Source organism: Fulmarus glacialis, unplaced genomic scaffold (assembly GCF_000690835.1).
Source record: "Fulmarus glacialis isolate BGI_N327 unplaced genomic scaffold, ASM69083v1 scaffold748, whole genome shotgun sequence".
NCBI classification, from domain to species: Eukaryota; Metazoa; Chordata; class Aves; order Procellariiformes; family Procellariidae; genus Fulmarus; species Fulmarus glacialis.
In genome coordinates, this window is record NW_009227357.1 from 25,028 (window position 1) to 44,987 (window position 19,960).

General features: G+C 40.5%; 1 protein-coding gene across 1 annotated transcript in view; it reads right to left on the bottom strand.

Annotated features, from left to right (window-relative positions):
- NOX4 (NADPH oxidase 4) overlaps nucleotides 1–19,960 on the bottom strand; it is a 70,615-nt gene that overhangs the window by 12,000 nt on the left and 38,655 nt on the right. Inside the window, exon 11 of the mRNA XM_009583104.1 lies at nucleotides 10,804–10,864. Within this exon, the coding sequence (XP_009581399.1) occupies nucleotides 10,804–10,864 (61 nt within the window). The remainder of the gene's footprint in view (nucleotides 1–10,803; nucleotides 10,865–19,960) is intronic.

Genomic DNA, 19,960 nt, shown 5'->3' on the forward strand with positions numbered 1-19,960 from the left:
TTTTAATTATAAATTTTGCCTTTTCCAAACCAGTCACGCTAAGCTCAAGAGACTCTCAGCTCACACAGTGTAAGTGAAATCCTCGAGGGAAAGCCCTGTGCCGTCAGGCTGGCACCAGCCCCCCGGCAAAGCACAGCAAAGCCTCACAGCTTCGTCTTTGAAAGCGTGCGTGGGTTTCCTTGAGGAAATGGCACTTACAGTGTGCTTAATGAATAAGGGAATATGTTAAATATATGGGAAGAAGAGATAGTCCTTAAAACTGCTTGTCGCAATGAAGAGCACAATCTGCCCACTGATTTATTTTCATTTCACATAACACGAGGAGGCTTCTCGGAGGCTGTAGGTGTGCTAGTTATCATCGACAGTACAGTAAAATCATCACAGCAGCCATTTCAGCAAAACGCAAAATAGCCAATAATCTCTGAAACCCCTCCTCTCCTCAAAATCCCCCTTCAACCCTGAAAAATGTGTCAACAGCCCTCGGTAAATGCCACCCTCCACTGAGTCCCCCCTTGTCCAACACACATAAAAACACAAATGTGCCTATTTGGATCCACAGACCAGGCTCTCTCTCCAGCAGAGAAGCATTCTCTCTTACTCACGATCATGGTATTTACTACAGCATAATTTAAAATTTTCTGGTTCCAGGTAAGTCACAAAGCTAAGCAGTCATCCACTGTTTATCAGCTTCCACATACAGAACAGGGTCCCTTCAAATTACTAAAAACACAGTTATGCTTTGCATAAAGCATTGTCCAAATTTTACTCTCTAAAGATGGTCAAGCATGTTCAATCAAAATCTTGGGATAGGATATTGAGATTTTAAGAGAACAAATTATTAAAATGTAAAAAACACACACAAATGCTGAAAGTTTAGGGATGTGTGTGGGCACGTATATATAAATAAAATGCAGCACTTCATGCAAGTCATAGTGGAGTTTTCTCACGTGCCCATCTCTTTTCCCAGTTAGAGTTGCCAGCTGGACTGTATCGGCCATGATGCAAATGCTTCCTCTCTCCAGGAGAGAGTGAGACCATGGCATATTACAGCAAATATGCCCTAAACTGGGAACGCAGCCAAGAGAAGATAAAGAAAGCTGGAGACATACAAATCCCAAGAGGCAGAGGGGAGAGCATTTGCAAGTGATATTTTTTGCTTTCAGACAGCATTTTTGCCATATGAATTTTTTGCGAAACAAATAATATTTCTCGTGGAAAAGGTAAATCAATTTCTTAAAAAAAAGGGGGAGGCATCTTCTGTGCATTTACTAGGCAATTTTATTGCTCATATTTCTCAAGGAAAAAAATGCTTTAAAAAGTAACAAGGAATGTTATTTCATTCCCTGCTCTTTGCTTTGACTTTGCTGCCTCCTTGTCAAACCTGCTGAAGGCACTGCATGCCTGAAAGACAACCTGGTTTTTCTGGCTGTTTCAGGTGATCTAATAAAAGATATTACCTCCCCCTACAAAACTTGCCCCACATGGAATATTATTTTGTTATACTGTACTTTGGTCTAATCTGCTACACATGTCACAAACTATATAAATAAAAAGCATCATGATATCCTTTTGACACAAGCTCTTGTCGCTTCATCCCCATTCTGAGCAAAAAGCTCTTTAAATAAAGAAGAAAAAGAGGAAGAACAAGAACATGCCTGAGCTGCAGAAATGTGGGTTATAATGTCAGTGAAACAAAATACACGCTGCACCCTGCCCATCAGCTGCTGCACTTCATACCAAAGCGCCGTTCATTGCTGTCACGGCACACTCTACTCCGCGTACCACACGGGCAAGGCTGCAACCCCATTCGCATTTTGGAAAGTGATTTCCAGCCTATGAATTCCCTCCTACAGTTTCTCCTCACAGCGCTTTAGTTAATACTGAGATAATTGAGTCATTTGTCTCATTAAGAAATGCCATGTTCAGCACGTAGCAACTGCCATTTCAAATTTCACTCAAAATTCGGACGCACTAACAATTAATTTACCTTGCAACATCTTAAACTTTATAGAGTATTTAAGGCATTTCTGCCTCACCGCCTTTTGAAATTTCAAAGCCTGATACGAAGAAAAAAAATTGAGTTTTAACTACAAATTAATTTAGTGGACTGACACTCACAAAAGGATACCTTTGTATTAAAAAATGGATTACACTGGCAGTCTGACTCCATTCCCATTAGGAACTTGCTCCCACACCTGTGTTCTGCACTGGGGTATCCACTTTTTTGAGGCATGGGACCACGAGGTTCACAGTCCAGTACAGAGCTGTGATTAGCATGTGGTTTCGTGTGTGGTTTAAGTTCATAGAAAATGCATAGCCATAAATATTTTAAACTAAACTTTTCTATTCTGCTTATAGCAGATACCAAAATACCTATTTTGACAAGTTGTGGAAACTTGCTGTTGGCCCACTGTCAGGACATGGTGCTTTCATGCAAATTCTGAGGTTTGGTTTGGTTTGTTTCTTTAGAGGAAGAAGTAACACTTCTGCAGCTGTCACATACCCATTTTTTTCACAGGAATCCTATTTTTGCAGCTGATGACTACATAGTTGGTTGGTGGAAGATTTTTATTAATAATATTTATGATTTAATGGGACAGATCTCCAGAGGCGGACTGGGGCAGAGAAGAGCTGTGGCTGCAAGATGCCCCTCAAAAATTCTTGGATAACAGAATTGCTGTATTTCCTAACTGTGAAAGCCAATTTCTCCAACTAGTGCGTGATGCATTGGAGAAACAATGCATATAGAAAAGTCAAAGGATTGGATGAAGCTACAGGAAAGTGTGTGGTGGCACATGAATGCAAAGCTGGGTTGCAAGGGGCTGTAGGGAACTGATGCTAAAATTTGGGGTGTAGGATTTTCTTCACTTGAAGAAGGCCAGCACTGATTTTAATGCATCTTGGAATAGAAAGAGATTTTGGAACAGACAGTGGCTGTTTCAAGGAAGTCTGAAGTTTGGGGTGAGGACATGCAGCTGGCGAAAAGTGGGGTAAATATACTTATGGAATGAAGGAGAAAAAATAATGCAATAAAGGAGGTGGGATATCTAACTAGAAATTCAACACTAATATCATGCCAACAAGAAGCTATACAATATTTGCTGTTAAATAGGGTGAAAATGTCATTTGACCGTGTTATTTGATCATGATGACATTTGCAATGTTGTGGGAATTTTAATTCCCACAGAGTTAACCGCTGAGCACAGAACAAATTCTGAGCAAGTGATGGCCCCTCCCCCTTCTGATCCAAGCTTAGACAAGGCACCTGTAGAAATAAGACTGGTAGGAGAGACCAAGGAATGAGGAGCAATACAAGGTAGCATGATAGTAGTCTGAATAGTCCAGCATCCACCACTGCTGGTGGTCTTTATGGCAAAAGAGAGCTACACTTTAAATCATACCACAGCCCAAATCAATGATGAGACCTCTACTGAGAAGCAAGCCCACTTCTGTATTTAAAAGGAATGTTAGAAGTGGAGAGGGTGCAGAAAGCAAAGAACCAGACAAATGCAAGGTCTCAAAACTTGGTCTTAGTACAACAGATCAACCACGTAGAAGGTTCACAGGTGCCATGTTCATTTTCTGTAAGTATTTGCACACAAAGAGGCAACAACTAAAATGCACACACATTTTCCAGTGGTGGTTCTTGCCCTGCAATGAAGGAGGAAAGGGGCGGGGGGGGGGAGGGAGGCGGAACGGAAACCCCACTAAATTATGACATCATCACAAAGTTGAGCTTCATTTTCACAAACAGCACAGAAAGAGCCGATGGACATCCAAAGGTTGAAGCTGAAAAATCTGCAGACTATTTCAAGTTTTGGTTTTGGCTTATGTTAATGTCTGTATAGATATTATTCTATGAAATTCTAAAGCATCATGTGGGAGTTGGGAGTGCATAAAGATAACTGTCCCTTCTGATCATAAAGTTTATAAATATCAACAGTTCCTACAGAAGTTCTTCCTATTTTTTTTAATGTTCCAAATTTGAAATATATTTTTCCTAACTAACTACAGCATTTTTACAATCTGTTAGAAAAGGATCCCAAAAAGAAACTTTTCAAACCTACTTTTAAGATATTTTAACTAGCAATTGTAAGTTAAACTGTGGTAACTCATAATTCCAAGTCTGAACTGTGTCTGCTTTTTTCTCCTGTCCCTGAGGGAGAAGTTTCCATGTACTGGGAACAAAACAAGATGTTTGGTAGGGATTCTTCAGCAAAACTTGAGTGGCATCTAGGGAAGTCCACTATTGCCCCCAGGAAAGTGCAGGCATGCATGAAGAGCTGGCATTTTAATGTGAACTCTCCCATTTCTCTAGAAACCATTACACACCTGCGCTTGTAAAGGGTGGTCACACAAAGGAACCAGAAAGTCCAGCCAGACTTTGTATATTCATTACTTGAAGCAGCTGTGTACCTTTGCGCAGAAACTACCACAAGACTGGGACTTCCCTAAGCATCCCTAAGCAAAGATTAACAGAAAAATGGCCAAACTAAGCAAAGATTTGCTTCCCTAAGCAAAGATTAACAGAAAAATAGTGAAACACAGGCAATTCCAGAACAGCAACTTTGCCTTCTTAAATAGGCAAACACAGCATACAAATAGTGATTACAAAACCAGAAATTTGCCTGGCAGTCCACTCAAATACAGAGTATAGAGCTTTTCTATCTTGTGACTCTATTTTCAAAGTAGAGAGTAGCTTTTTGCTTTTTTTCACTACATTCATTTAGATCCCATCAGCTGCTACACGTTAACGTGTTCCACAGGTTTCATTCCTGTAGTTCGTAAGGGTACTTAAAACACCTGAGGCACGGCAAGGAATCCTTCAACCTCATATTCTTGGATCAGTTCTTAACTACAGCAACATCCACACATCCTGTGCATATTATATCGAAGGATAAAAACAATTTGCATCATTCAGCCATGTCGTTTTCTATAATCACTGCATGATTAAAAAGAGCTGGGGATATGCAAAAAGGTGGAAGTTTACAAGTAACAGGATGCACGAAGAAAGGACTTCAGAGTAGGAGAAAACTTCCTTTAAGGCAACTTTCTCACCTAAAAATCTTTTTTCCCTGTAGAGGTAAAACTCATTAACTGTTCAAATCGGAGTTGACTCAAGTTGTACAGGTTTTGGTGCTAAGTCAGCTGGAGTTCAACTAATGTAAAACAATCCAGGTCTGGAGCCAAAAATTCAGCAGGTCTGTTCACCTTCAGCATTAATTCTTTAATCAGAGGAAAGGGGCTTTCAGCACTGAGCCAGTAAACTAAATCTGTTCTCCTTCTTTTTCTCCATTCTCTTAATCCTGTCTTTTATTGAGCTTGTTTGCAGTCACAAGTAAAATAATTAACGAACGTTACTGGCAATGAAGAATAAAACTAGTATTCCTTACGGCACACCTTGGCTAATTATATTGTTAAGGCATTTAACCTCCCAGTAATGTAACAGTATTACTTTTATTACTAATGTCAAATTACATAAAAATAAACACAATTAAACCTTTTTAGCACTCAATTCTGATATCTTCCTCAGAAGTGTAAGTAGGATTCACTGACAGTATAAGAATCAGTAGTCATAAAATCTAACAGGGGAAAATAACATCTATCCCATCTGTCTTCTGCTTCCAAAACCACACGTTGATTTTGCTGGAACAACCAACAGTACCACGTCATTAACGCCTTTACACCCTGCCAGGAATCTCATGGAATAACTAAACACAACAAAATACATGTTACTATGGAATGAAAAAGGCCCAAATCAAAGACAGCTTGAGGTAATAGCAAAAGAGTTGACCAACTGTTTATCACCAGTGACTAGATATTTTTAAAGAAACTCAGTAGCAGTTATAGTGATCCCGGGACAACCTTGTCACATCCTGCGGGCAGACTTTGTAGTCTTACTATTCCTTCTTGTCATCTTCTGATTCACACATTCCTCCAGTCTCAGTCAAGATCTACTAAGAATATAGTAGATACTGACTGAATGATCCACTACTTCAATACCTCTAACGCTGTCCCCGGGGTTACTGAAAATAAAATATGTCTTCCTTGCTAGCTCCTACGCTTGCTGATAAATTCCAGCTAAGCACAGCAACGCACAGCGAGCCTTGGGATGCTTCAGGCATTCTCTAAAGCAGGAGCTGCAAGGGCTTAACAAGGTCACGTAGATACTCCTGAACAATCTGACAAACCCTCCCAGCCCAGCAAGTTTAGATCATTCTTCCTTCAGAGCCACTCAAAAGGTATGTTTATTTTCTTCTGGTGAGCATGCAAAAAATCCTTAGTGAGCCTCCAAAATCCCAGACAATGTCCTTAAAATTTTCATCTGTTTAAAAATAAGAAATTTGGGGGGGTGTACTCTTTGCTGTCTCAGGTTTTAGTCCATAGGGAGTTAAACAAGATCCATGCTTTCATACATTTGCCATGTTCTGGAAATTGTTTTTAACTGAAAAATGTCGTCCCCCCCCCCAAAACTTTCTGTTCCAAATCTGGACCTTCCAGAAAAAGGACTATGACAATATCTGACAAAAATTCACATCATACCATGTCAGATTCAAAATAAGGTAGTTAGTACCTAAATGACCTAGTGACCGTGCATATCCTCATCTCTACCAGGAAGAACTAAGCAAAGATACCTATTTTCTGACGAGACCTAGAGTTTACTAGGGTGATGCAGATCAGTATCCCATGATCTGTCTGTTCTGGCTCTAGCTGGAGAGTTCCCGCATGCATCAACACCTCCTGCTGCCATGACATTTAGTAACCTATAGGACAGAAGTCTCAGATTCAATGGGTGGTATTGAAGTGCTCTTATGGCATCCCCACAACAAACACCATGCTGCTCAGAATGGCCTTGCAAACGTCTCTAGGATCACACGCAACTACACAGCAGGATGATGTCACTGCAAGATAAAAATTACCGTAGAGCAGTGTTTTAAACACGGTCCCAGCAACACACTGCAACATAACAGCAATGTTTTATTGCCTTAAGGCATGCAGTTCACCTTAACACCTCTGAGTGCTGTGTATTTGTTTTCCACAAAAACATGCTGCATGGCGTCAGAAGTCTGTTATTTCAGCATCATCAATATCACTTTCTGTCTTGCACCCCGAAGTTTGTCTAGTGAATGAGACACATTGTCCTGATACACTGCCGTGGTTTTTTTTCCCTGCTGTCAAGTGGTTGGACACACGGCATGGCCCGTGGCCTCTCTTTTTCCCTCCGGAGGTGCCAGATGAAATGTCAGCTTTAAAACTAAACAAGCAGTAGTACTTGAGGCAGCAGCAAGGACAGAGGAAGCATAAGGCTGATAGATGACAACACTGAGGACAAACCAGACAGTAAGTGGGACAAAAAAACTTTCAGAAAACCCTTTTTTTAAATACTAAGCCAACAATTTTTCCAAAGCTGAAGGATAAATAGGTGACCACAGAGGTATGAGAGAAGCAGAACAAAAAAGGTGTTTAGAGGGGAGGCTAGCAATTAGTTTATTAGCTAATCCATGGATCTCACAGCTCTGATCTGTGCACAAGCCATCGCAGGGACTTCAATGTTACTGTAGGGTTTAAAGTTGCCATCCACCAGCTCAACTGCAATAACTGCCAGGCAGCCGCAGAGGAAGACACGCTGACTTAGCTCAGAGCCACAGGGCTAACCCAACCTGCAAGGCTTCACATTGGCAATTACCACAGATCAGCCGCTGTAAACCCATCGTAACTTGGGTGTCTAAGTCCTGACAGGCTAACTAAGCTGTGGTCTACAGCCATAGGTTTCACCTCTGTAATATGACAAAATAATTGCATTAATAGTACAAGCCACCACAATGTCATAAAACGTTTTGTTAATACAATAGGTGCTGACTTAAGTAGTCACATGTCAGCACAAGGATAGTAATTACATTGTCACAAAACCATTCTTTAGGGAGGTTTATAATAGCTATACCACTATTCACAATACCAGTGCACTTGGCAAAAGATGGAAAAATCATTGGGAACCTTTACATGGGAAAAATCACAACTAATTGTCAATTAACTAAACTAACTACTTCTGAGATAGTGATGTATATATCTAGACTCTCTTTACAATGAATAAAGAGAAAAAGACATGCTTGGGACTTGCTCGTCTCATCCTAAACTAGACACATAAACAGGTCAGAGGTCTACAAATGGAGCCATGGGAAGTATTTCAGGTGAAAGTATCTGCTACACAGATATCTGAGGGCACATTACAGCAATACCAGTGCCTGTGTGTCTGTTTTCTGTGATGAACGTGAAAGCTAAGCACAATACAGTTACTAATACCACCGTAACACAGATGAGAAATGAGAGAGCTCAGATTTGTATTGGAAATTTACCTAAAGGATGCTGCTGCCTACATAATGGGAGGGAATGTTGTGCCTTTATCCAAATCTGCTTCTGAGAAGGGCAGGTTCTCAGCTCTTCTAAGCTCAGATAGCACCATTTGATTACAATGGAGCAAGAAATACATCACTTAGGGGTCTGGATTACTGTTTGGTTTGCAAAGGTCTCAGAGCTACCGTTTCTGAGGTTTCTTCCTCTCTTCCCTACTTTTTCTATGTTTTTCATTACTCAAATCATTGCTTTAAAAAACAAATAACAGCATTGCCTGAAAATTTACTAAATATCTGCTCCTACGCAAAAAATTATTTCTAGAGTGACTGCCTTTTTCAGAAGCCGCTTCTTGCGGTTTCTTCTATTGGATATCTAAAATGATATGCACTGGGATATGGGCAATAAACGACTTTCCATTAACAGCAACTTCTCATCAAGAGTTGACAATTCTATTTCCCCTTACCTTTTCTCCTGACATGCAGTTGCTTTCCCAACCTACAAAAGAAAGTCACTAAGGCCACGAGGCATTCTATTAAATTTTCAAAACATAAGACTAAGTGTCAGAGACTGGACCTGAAACATAACTTGCAGAATTGGTTTGTCAGCCGCGTGTATCCCCCCTCAAGTCCTTACAGCTAATGGCAGGAAATTGTTCCTTCACCACATTTCCCAGGTGCAGGCAGCAGAAGCTGAAGCCAGCGAGAGGAGAAATGTCTCAAACTAACCAGTTCTTCTCTGCATTTCAAAGCATATCTGTACTCTTCTTGCATCCTTTTAATTTAGGCTTGTAATTGAGTTCTCTGAAATAAATTGTTAACTCTCTTTGGTGTCAGGCATAAACTGCCAGGAATGTGAAAATGTGATACAAAAGAGAATTTGAATAAATAGGATAAAGGCTGAGAGAATAGGTCGTGAGAAGAGCTCAAATGTCAGTATGTCGCATAAAAACTCCTCCAGCCCAATATCCTGTCTGCAGAAGCGGCCATTAAAGCACGCTTAAGAAAGATTATAAGAAACGTGGCAAATGTAATAATCCTTCCTCGAACAGTCAGCAGATTAGAAACCACTAATTGTCACAGGGCTTAAGGAATGGAGTGGGAACAGGGCTCCATGGTACAGGTGCGGCATAAAGGGTTGGGTAAACCGCCTGCTTCTCGACAGCACATTTGACCTCGAGAGAGATATCCCCAGCACAACAAATGGTCTCTGTAATGTGACAGTGTCCTGAATCTCATACAGTCCTACCTAGGCAGACCTGCCTCTCAATGGAGAACATAGATACTGGGTTGGGAGAATAACATTTAAATGCTAATAGAGAGCAATTCATGCCACAGAGGCAATCGGAAAACTTCAAAGATGCTACTTCTTTTTGAAAACTCATTTAGCTAGTACTTCTCCACCCCACTTGTCCCAATAGCACACTGTCCTCTCCCAGGTAGGAATGATGCTTAACTACAAAAGAGCTATCATACTGGGGCAGATCAGAGACTAATTAGGCCCATAATCTGCCTCTGTTTGGCCAACATCCTATACTTCAAGCAAGAACAGAAAATCAAGGTGATTATGGAGCATACGTCCATACGGCATTGCCCTCCCAACCTTTGCCTATTAAAGTTTCAGCAACTTCCACAGCCAAGTATGCAGCCGGACCAACAAGTTCAACAGATACTCATGGACTTAATCTCCCTGAATTGGTCTAATCCCTTTCAGGGCAACAAGCTCATTTGACCCAGTTCCACAAACACACAAGCCGATACAAATTAACACGGAAAACATTTCTTCGTAAGAAATGAACAAGACGGTGTTGTGTATTTGTCTTCCTTACAAGGAAATGCTATGCGAAGCAAGAAGAAAGTCAGCTGCCAAGGAATAATGACAACTATCACTTGAGTATACAACTGTGACAGGGAGCAGCAAATTACCACTCTCCTCTGCGGGGAATCCTGGCTTAGACCCCTGGTCTGGAGGACATTCAAAGAGCAATGGAAGAGCATGGAAGAACATGAAAGCAAGCTGTAATCTCAGTGTACCATAGGCGTTAATTAACCTGGCAGCCATCCAAACTGCTGGCATCAAAATCCGCTTATCTGGGAGCTGCACATTTCAGTATTTCTGCAGGCACTGCTACGCACAGAGGCACTGCACTGCACAGGGGCAGCAGGCTACCGAAAAATAAGAAAAAGAGGCAGAAACAGAGGAACACTGAAAATTATTACATTGCAATCAGATGATCTGTTAGTAGCTGGAAAAACATGTTATCTGAAGAAACGTACATCTGAATAAAGCAGGGGTTGCATCAAGAATGTAATAAAAACAACTTTGGGAAAACAAGCATGAACGATCTCTCATGAGAGTACACCACAATCAAGGTACAATCGTGCTGAAGCCAGAAAGGGATAACAGTTCAAGGAAAGGTATTTGTCTCTGAAAAGGAATTGTTTTTCTACATACCTGTCCAGTCTCCTACTACTTTAAGGTGGACCCCAAACGTTGCTTTGGTATCTGTAGGGCACTAAAAATATTAAATATATTAAGGACCACTTCTGAGTAACAAGAAAATAACAAAATGCATTCAAACTACAGTTGTTAAGACAGAACCTGGTGTAAATAGGTCATTCCTGAGCAGCCATACCAGCAGCTATACCCTTTAAAAAGCAAGTCTAGCATCAGTACGGTTCAGGAAGCCAAGCATGGCTAGTCTCCACTCAGTCTTAACCCTTTCTTCTGGTCACAGAGGAGTTTGGGATGGGCTTGTCTGGGGTGTGATTTGGAACAGCCACTTCACTAAGCATTACTCAGCAATGATACCAACTGAGGATACAACAGTACAGAAATACCCCCTCTACTATTGAGACTTATCATTCAAAACCAGACACTGCCCCATCACTCCTAAATCAAGGCATTTAAGAAACCTCTGGTTCTTGAATGTCAGGGCACATGTTTTCAAGCTGTTCATTCTCACACAACTGATGCTTTGTTCTAAATGGAAACTGAGATTTTGCTGCACTTCACAAGAGCTTAGAGTTTGCAAAGGAAAAACACCAGATTGCATGGCACATCATAAATATCACTTCGCAGCCACCATTCTCTCACTCTGCACGTATGCCCTCACCTCAGGGCTAGTTACTTGTGACTATCAACACAGGAATTATATTATTTACACTTTTGTCCACACCATGGTATCTAAAAACGTCCAGTCAAGCCATGCCAAATGTCTAAGGAGCCCCCTCAGTCTCGTTCCTTGTTAGCTACAGGGAGATTTCAAATGCACTGTCTGGACAGCTTTTGCAGGTACACCAAATGATTTCACACATAAACAGGACAAGCAACTATTCCTCAAGAAAAGATTCTTCACTTTCCTTCTATAAACCAACACCACTGGTTTCTTTTTGATAGAAGATATTACCACTGGGTTTTGATGCCTTTCTTAGAACCTGTTAATAATTGATCCAAGATCCGTCATGAAACCAAGACCCAACAGATGACACTGCTGTCTTTTTTTTTTCTACTGCTACAGAGAAATGAATTCTGAGAAGAGGGCTTAAATTCAAGGAACACATCTGTATTATAAATAAAAGAGGCCCAGGTAGTGAATCACCAAATACTCTATCATCCACCATGCTTGTGAGGACACTTCTTGGCTCTGTTCTGGACCATGGCCATTAGTGTTCCCAAGATAATCTGTTGTGGAGTGGGAAATCACTGGCCTCAGGGCTGAGGATCAGTTCCTATCCGTTCCTTATTTAGCAGCAGACACAGATAAAAGGTTAGTATTCTCTAAATCTTGGCAAACCTAGAACAGGGAATACAATATCCCGCTAGTCATTCGATTTTCCTGAAGAGGAAGGGCATTCTTGTTAAGAGTACTGATTACTAGACAGACTCATATTTAATTCCTTGTCATCTTTCAAGTTTTCCTATAAAAATTTGGTACAGAAACTTACGAGTCAGAATTATTTCAGCAAGTCTTAGCCTTCAAAAAAATGGCATCAAGGAAGGGACGCAGGCAAACCTCACACAACAAGGTCAGTATTTGCTGTGGCTAGTTGCAATGTCTTCCAACAAAAATATCAAGACCAGTTCTCCATATAAAAGTAGGTAAGCAGCCTCTCAGCTAGAAAGTTGCATACTGGCAGCAAAAAGATCTGTTCTCCTGGTGCCTTCTGTAAGAGCCTTTAGCAGAGTTTATTCTTCAGTCTGGACTGTCCCAGGCCTCTCTGTATTTCACAGAAGGTTGAATGATTTTCTTAATCCAACTATGCGCAGTCCCAGTTCAGCACATCTTCTATAAAATTGTGTCATTCCCTCCTTCCATTAAAGTTAATGGCAGAATACCCCTTGTCTCCAGCCAGAATAGGTTCAAACCTGTTGCCCTTTACATTACCCTTGTGACTAACTCCTTTCTGCACTACTTTGAAAAATTATCCAATAAAAAAGAGATTTATTTCTCTTTAGACTTTAGGAAGCCTATTTTGATACCTATAACAGGGTATGAGAGTTCCTGAGAGAGTTCTGGAAAAATCTTATTGTGCTGCTAAATCTTACTAGAAGAAACACGCCCATCATCTAGGCTACACAAAGTGAATTTCCCCCAGTTGAAGAGAGAGGAAGATTGTAGATGGTGGAGCGAACGGCCACCAAGACGATGAGACAACTGGAGAACCTGAGATACAAAGAGAGGTCAAAAAGTGAATGTGCTTGTGTAACCCACAGAAGAGAAGGCTCAGGGAGATCACTATCTTCCAATACCTAAAAAATAGCTATAGAGAAAATGAAGGTGCTCTCTTCACCACCATGCATGATGACAGGACAAGAGTCCAGGGGCACAAGTTGCTTCAGGGGAAATTTCATCTGGATAAAGAAAAATATTCTTCACCATGGAATAGGTAGCCAGAGAAATGGTGCAATTTCTCTTCCTAATTCAGCTTCACAGGTCCCTGGATAACCTAATCTACAGCCCTTGCACCAGAAGGTTGAACCAGATGATCTCCAGAGGCCTCTTCTGATTTAAGACTTTCCTACGGACCTATAATTTTAACTTTGAAAATTGTATTTACGTTTTTACTGCACAGAACACTTATTTTACCTCTCTCATCTCCGTAAACACAATTAAGTCTCCAAATTGTGGCTTTTTCCAGACTATTAGAGAATATATTCCAGAAGCTTAAGGAAATATTCAAAGACAGTTTTTCGGAAGTTTAATCACGAAAGCGGGTAAACTTTCCCATGTTATTAACAGACCACTGGGCATGTGTAATGAAGTGCAATGAAAATATCCTCTTTTATATTTAACCTTCTTCACGAAATCACAAAATCGTAGCATAGCTGAGACTAGACAGCACCTCTGGAGACTGGCTACTTCTCCTGCTCAAGCAGGGTCCGCAAGAGCAGGTGGCCCAGGACAGTGTCCAGTTGCGCTTTGAATTTCTCCAAGGCTGGAAATTCCACAGCCTCTCTGGGCAACCTGTGCCACCCTCACAGAAAAAGTGGGAGGTTTTTTTTATGTTCAGATGGAACCTCCTGTATTTCAGTTTGTGTTGTCGTGTCACTGGGTGCCACTGAGAAGAGTCTGGCTCTGTTTTCTTCACTCTTCCATCAGTTCCAGCTCTCTCAGCCTCTCCTCATGTGAGAGATGCTCCAGTTCCTTAATCATTTTCATGGCCTGTTGTGCTCCAATATGTCCATGTCTCTCTTGTGCTGGGGAGCCCAGAACTGGATACAGAACTCCAGATGTACCTGACCAGTGCTGAGCATAGGAGAAGGGTCACCTGCCTCGACCTGCTGGCAATGCTCTGGCTAATACAGCCCAGAAGGCTGTTGGCCTTCTTTGTTGCAAGGGCACATTGCTGGCTCATAGTCAACTTGGTCTCCACCAGGACCCCTGGTCATCCTCTGCTGAGTTGCCTTCCAGTCAGTCAGTTCCCATCATGTACTAGTACCTGGGTTTATTCCTCATCAGAGGCAGGATTTGGCAATTCCTTTTCATAATCTTCATGAGGTTACTGTCAGCCCATTTTTCCAGCCTCTCAAGGTCCCTCAAATGGCAGCACAACTACCTAGAGTATCAACCACTCTTCCCAGTTTTGTATCATTTGCAAACCAGTACTGACCCCTGAGGTACACCACTACTGACTGGCCTCCAGCTGGACTTCATGCTACTGATCACAATCCTTTCAGCCCAACAGTTCAGACCGTTTTCCACCTGCCTCCCTGCCCATTCATCTACTCCACACTTCATCAACTTCTCTACGAGGATTTTATGAGAAACAGTGTCAAAAATTTTGTGAATTATGATGCTCTTGTTCATTTTACATATCTAAGTCTCTGATCACCTATTTTACTTTTGATTTGCCATATCTCATCTTTAAAACACTGCAGAGCTAAACACTGCTTCAAGATCCTTATTACAGTCAGTTCATACACACATTTAAACTGACATCTATTTATATCCTATGAAGACAAGCACAAGCTGAAGCACCCTCTTGAATTGGAAATCAAGAGAATAAGCACATGAGCCTTGGTCAAATAAAGGCACATCAGCAATGCATGATGTCCTCTCTGCAGCATGAACAAAAACAATTAAAATTGTTTTTAAAATGTGTTTTGACAAATAGTACTTGGGTTTCCCCCTGCTCCTTTTAATCTGGGAGCCCTAAGAAACAATCCAGTGATATTAACTGTACTGTGGCAGGAGCTGCATGCAGCCCCTATTTTTTCCTTATTGCCCAGTACACTGCCCAAGAGGCACTTATAAAGATTAGCCAATCTTGAAATAAAAAACCACTTTCTCTTAGTTCCTTTTCCTTAAATAAACAATGTTTTCCAAAGAGGTAAATCACTAATTTGAATAGTCTGTAATGAGATGGGACATTAGACATTGTTAAACAAAAGGTCACAAGTGGTAAGTTTTTCAGTAGTTCCTTCCGCATTTTGAAGAGTTAAATGAACCCTATTTGCCGCACTCATTTGATTAAAATGCTGTGGTACACAAATTAACTGTGGCAGATAGATAGTGTAATTATGTGAAGCTATGTTAATCTTATTCTAACCTCAAGCTATCTATACCTTTAAAAAGAGAAAGATTTTACAGGTAGGAACGTCTACGCTAATCAGGTTATCTGCCAGCATTTGGCCATCCTCCAAAAGCAATTGAAAACCAAAGGAATTCTGTTAAATTTAATAGAGCTGTGCAGATTTACACCCCTGGAGAAAGCAAACTGTATTCTTAGCATTGGAAAGTTGGTAGATTTCCTCAGAGCTGTTAATCACATGTAAGCAAGTTTACAATGCCTATTTTTATTTTATTTTTGTATGTATTTTCACTTTCAAAGCAGTGAGAATAGTATTTTATATGTAGGTAAAACTTACGGATTAAGATTATTCTATATCTTGATGAAAAAACACCTTTCCGTATCTTTTTTTCCTTTTTTTTTCAAGCTAACTTGAAATACAAATGCAAATTATCACATAGGGAATTTGCAACAATCCTTGGAGAACTTTATTCTTATAAACCACCAAATTAATTACACTCACCAGTAGCTGTAGCTCTACTAATTATCTCTATGCTGAGATAAAATTTAGATGATAATTTTTAATAATCTTAATAATTTAATTAATTAATGTTTAACGCACTACTAGATTAATACATACTTGAAATGTATTTCATTTATCAGTTTTACATCATGAACACGATTCTCAGTTGTCCTCTCTGGCTTGCTTTTATATGAACACGAAGTGAGTGAACTAATTACTGTTAGATCATAGTGGTAATGCTTTATACCCACTTTATATTGGTATAAAAATCTACTGGAGGCGATGAGAAATCTGTGCATATGAGAGCACAACATATAGCAAATGAAAACTATCTTATCAGCATCTGTGTTTCGAGCTTAGAATACCCTGAATATTTAACATCGCTGGTATCTACTCCCAGTCAAGAATCCTACCCAGAGCAAGAAACAGGACAAACCTTATTGAAATAATTTTAATGGTATTAAATACTATTGAAATATTGTAAAACACTCTTTTTAGACCTTGGGGTGCAGGGAGTTGGGGTGAGTCAACAGCAAACTAGCAAGAAAATAGAAAGTTAATTCCTGAAAATTTCCAGTTCTTCTGTACATCTCTACCATAAGAATTGTGAAGACTCTTTAGAGAGATGTTAGGTTTTGACTACAGCACTGTCACAGAAGCGCTGATGCACGCACCAGGATAACACTGCAGAATATCTATTATCAGAAAAAAGGAGATGAAAGGGATGCCCAAACTATGTACCCCCATGTGGCTCTGCAAATAAAGCTCCTTACAGGTTCCTGTGGAGATACTGCTCTCAAGCTGATGCACCACAGTAAACACCAACTTCTGTGTTTGGTGCTGTAGTGCTGAATAGTGCCCAAAGTTACAAAGAAGATCTGTGCCACAGCTGGAAGAACAAAGTGAAACCTCACCTTTGTCTGATTTTGGGAACTAAAAAGCTCATTGCGGAGTTTGTTTAAATAAAGGGAAACTCCTTCAAAGAAGGCTTCACTTTGGGGAAAAAGCCATGATATGGTCCTAATATGGATTTACAGATAACCTGGCAGGGACTGTAACACTGCTGAGCCCCTGATCTGTTTCCATGCCTCTGCCTGCCTGCCAGGGTGAACCAGCTGCACCGCGAACCCCATTTCATCAGCCCATCCTTGCTCCAGACTCAGACGAACTCTTACACAGATCAAGAAAAACATATTAAAGACTTAGCATGTTTGGGAAAGAGGCAGAATTGGGGGGAAAAAAAGACTAAACACAACCAACTTATTTTCCCTCCCGTAGAGGGGGAAAAAAAAAGAAAAAGAAAAGGGTTTCAACTTTATCAACTGACAAGAAAATGTGAATCTCGGAAGCTCAGTAAGCTGTAGCTTGTCTGGTTTCATACAGAACTGATATAAACATTCCTAAAATGATTCATCCTGACATTAGAAAATGAAGAGGAGTGATGACAAACACAGGCATGCTGTATCAAGGTAGCCAAAAAATAGTAGCTAGACTTCAGTCTGGCTCATAGGAGGTAAACTCTGTTACACTGGGCTACCCCTGTTTTAAGTAATGAATCCCATAAGACTCAAATTTCAGAGGGAAAAAAGTTAATCTGAGGAGTTACTCTTTTAAACACATCTCTGCCTCAAAGACTAGGAGATTCTCTAAAATGGCTCCATTTATTTTTCTGTTTTGTGTTATTTTACAGATTGGATTTTGTCTAAAAGCTTTCCCTGTTGGAGACTTGGCCTTACAGCTATCCTAATTTAACTGGCAGACATCAGCAGACATTGTAACATCTCTGAACGTGGGGAAATCCGAACCATGGAACATGATTTAAGTATCAAGGGTGTCTGGATGATCAAGGCGAGACCACCATGCCTTGAATACTCATTGCTTCAGCCAGAGCCCTCCCGTTGCAGAGCTGACTCCTTGCAAGCAGCCCAGCTGCAGAAACATATCCCAAACATTTTTCCCTTTCACTTTCCATTCCCTTATACTTCTTGTTGTCCACCCCAAACACCTGCGGTCTAGCTAGTGGAAAAAACACACCATAACACTGTGGGATGCTCAGGATGCATCACTGGTCAGCTGCAGCGCCAAGAAGGATCATTCTGGTCATCTGGGGTCTAACTTCTTCTGTAACATAAACCACAAACCCACACCCACTAATTCCTGTGAGTCTGTAGTTCAGCATTTGCTACTTCAGTCCCCGCAGTCTCAGTTGTTAAATTACTCTCAGTGTTCAAAACAATCTTTTTTTTTAGATTTCAATCTATGACCATTTGTTCCTTGATTTCACTCTTGCACCACAAGAAAACACAAATCTTTACTGTGATAGATGTCTTAGGACTGTAAATAGACCAATAGTTGTAAGTGTAAAATACATACAATGTTGCATAAAATATATACATTGTTGAATAAATAATATGAAATTACTTTATTTGTTTTCTAGTAAGTCTGTAATAGCCCAACTGCTACTCTATTGCTGCCTACGGATGTACCACAAAGATACACTTCTGCAGACTAGTCAGTATTTCTTTGCCTCTGCAGCTCAACCAAGGTAAAAAAGCTGCTGATTACCCTTTCATCCCAGCAGACACATTACATTTCATAGAATCATAGAATGCACAAGTTGGAAGGAACCCATAAGGATCATCAAGTCCAATTCCCTGTAAAATAGTAAAAATGTTTCAATCCTTGTGATATTCAGCCCGTATAATTTATGCATTTCAAGTTCCTAGCTAGTGGAAAAAGCAGACCACAACCTTACGGGATGCTCAGGATGCAAGCCTTTCTCCCTGAAGGAGTAAAAGGCATTAGAGCCTTGTATCTGCCCAAGGCTGCCTCTCAAAGTCCTCCAAGGGTGTGCGGACACATTGCCAAGCAATGCTGCGCCCAGCCGACAAACGCACGAACAAGGAAACTGAATGGCACAAAAGGCTCCTTCTCCATCATCCCTGAGCAGAAGCTATGGGCCATCTCCAGACTCATGCTAACTGGCACCCAGTGGTGTGAGGCACTCAGGGAAAGAACCATCAAAGGATTGATAGGTTTTCTAGTCGGATCACCAACACCTTGAGGATCGCTGTGTCCCTCCAAACTATCCTACCAGCACACCCAGTATTTTGCCAGGCTAAAGCACAGATCCCAGCCAGTCAGCCAGTCTTAATTTTAGGACAGTGAGAGGGCGCTTCATTTCCTCTAATACTTTGTCCACGTGTTAACTGTATTCATGCTTAAAAGTTGTGCTTGGTTTTTTTTCATTTTGATGTTCTCCTGCACTTCCTAGACGTTTCTCTAACCTGACCTAGCAGTTAACCTAGAAGCACTACCTCTGATGGGAGAAAACACGTTTCTCTGCTAAAGTCAGTAGGTGCTTGTTATATATTGTAACTTTACCTTCATAATATCAGAAAAAAAACTGCTCAGGAGAGGGATCTGACACCTTCTGTTTAAAGTATCTGCTGAAGGAGAACTCAGGATTTAGTGAACTTGAATGTAACAATTTCTGTAATCCCTTGATCCAAAAGCATCAGATTTGTAAATTTAAATGAAAGTGAAGGTTTACTTAGGGTTTTTATACAGACCCCAAAACTATTAAGCCCAAAACCAAACCAAACAAACAAGTCTAAGGAAGTACTAAAGGCATCTGAAATATTAATCTATTCTATTTTTGTTTTACTTAAATTCTTGTCAAACAGCTGCTAGATTTTCTACTTCTATCAAGAGCAGACAAGCTCTAGGGATTTCTTTAGTTTGCCAGCAAGATACTTCACAATATCTGCATTTCCCTAAATGCTCTGTAAATATCTGTCTCATAAAGACAAGTTTCATAACCATTTGCACAAGATATTTAACAAATCTTATTAGAATGTCATCATGTTAGATTTTGTTTTTATTGTATTCATCTGTCAGTATGAACTTAGCTCTTGATGTTCTTACATACTTCTTACTCAGGCAAACTTCCAACAACTTTTCAATTTTTTTTTTTATGGAGTAGTTCAGAATTTGGCCCCTAGGCTTTTCCTGTTGTGGATAGTTTATTTCTAAAGTTTACAGTACAGGACATGTGTTTCTCCATTATCTCCAG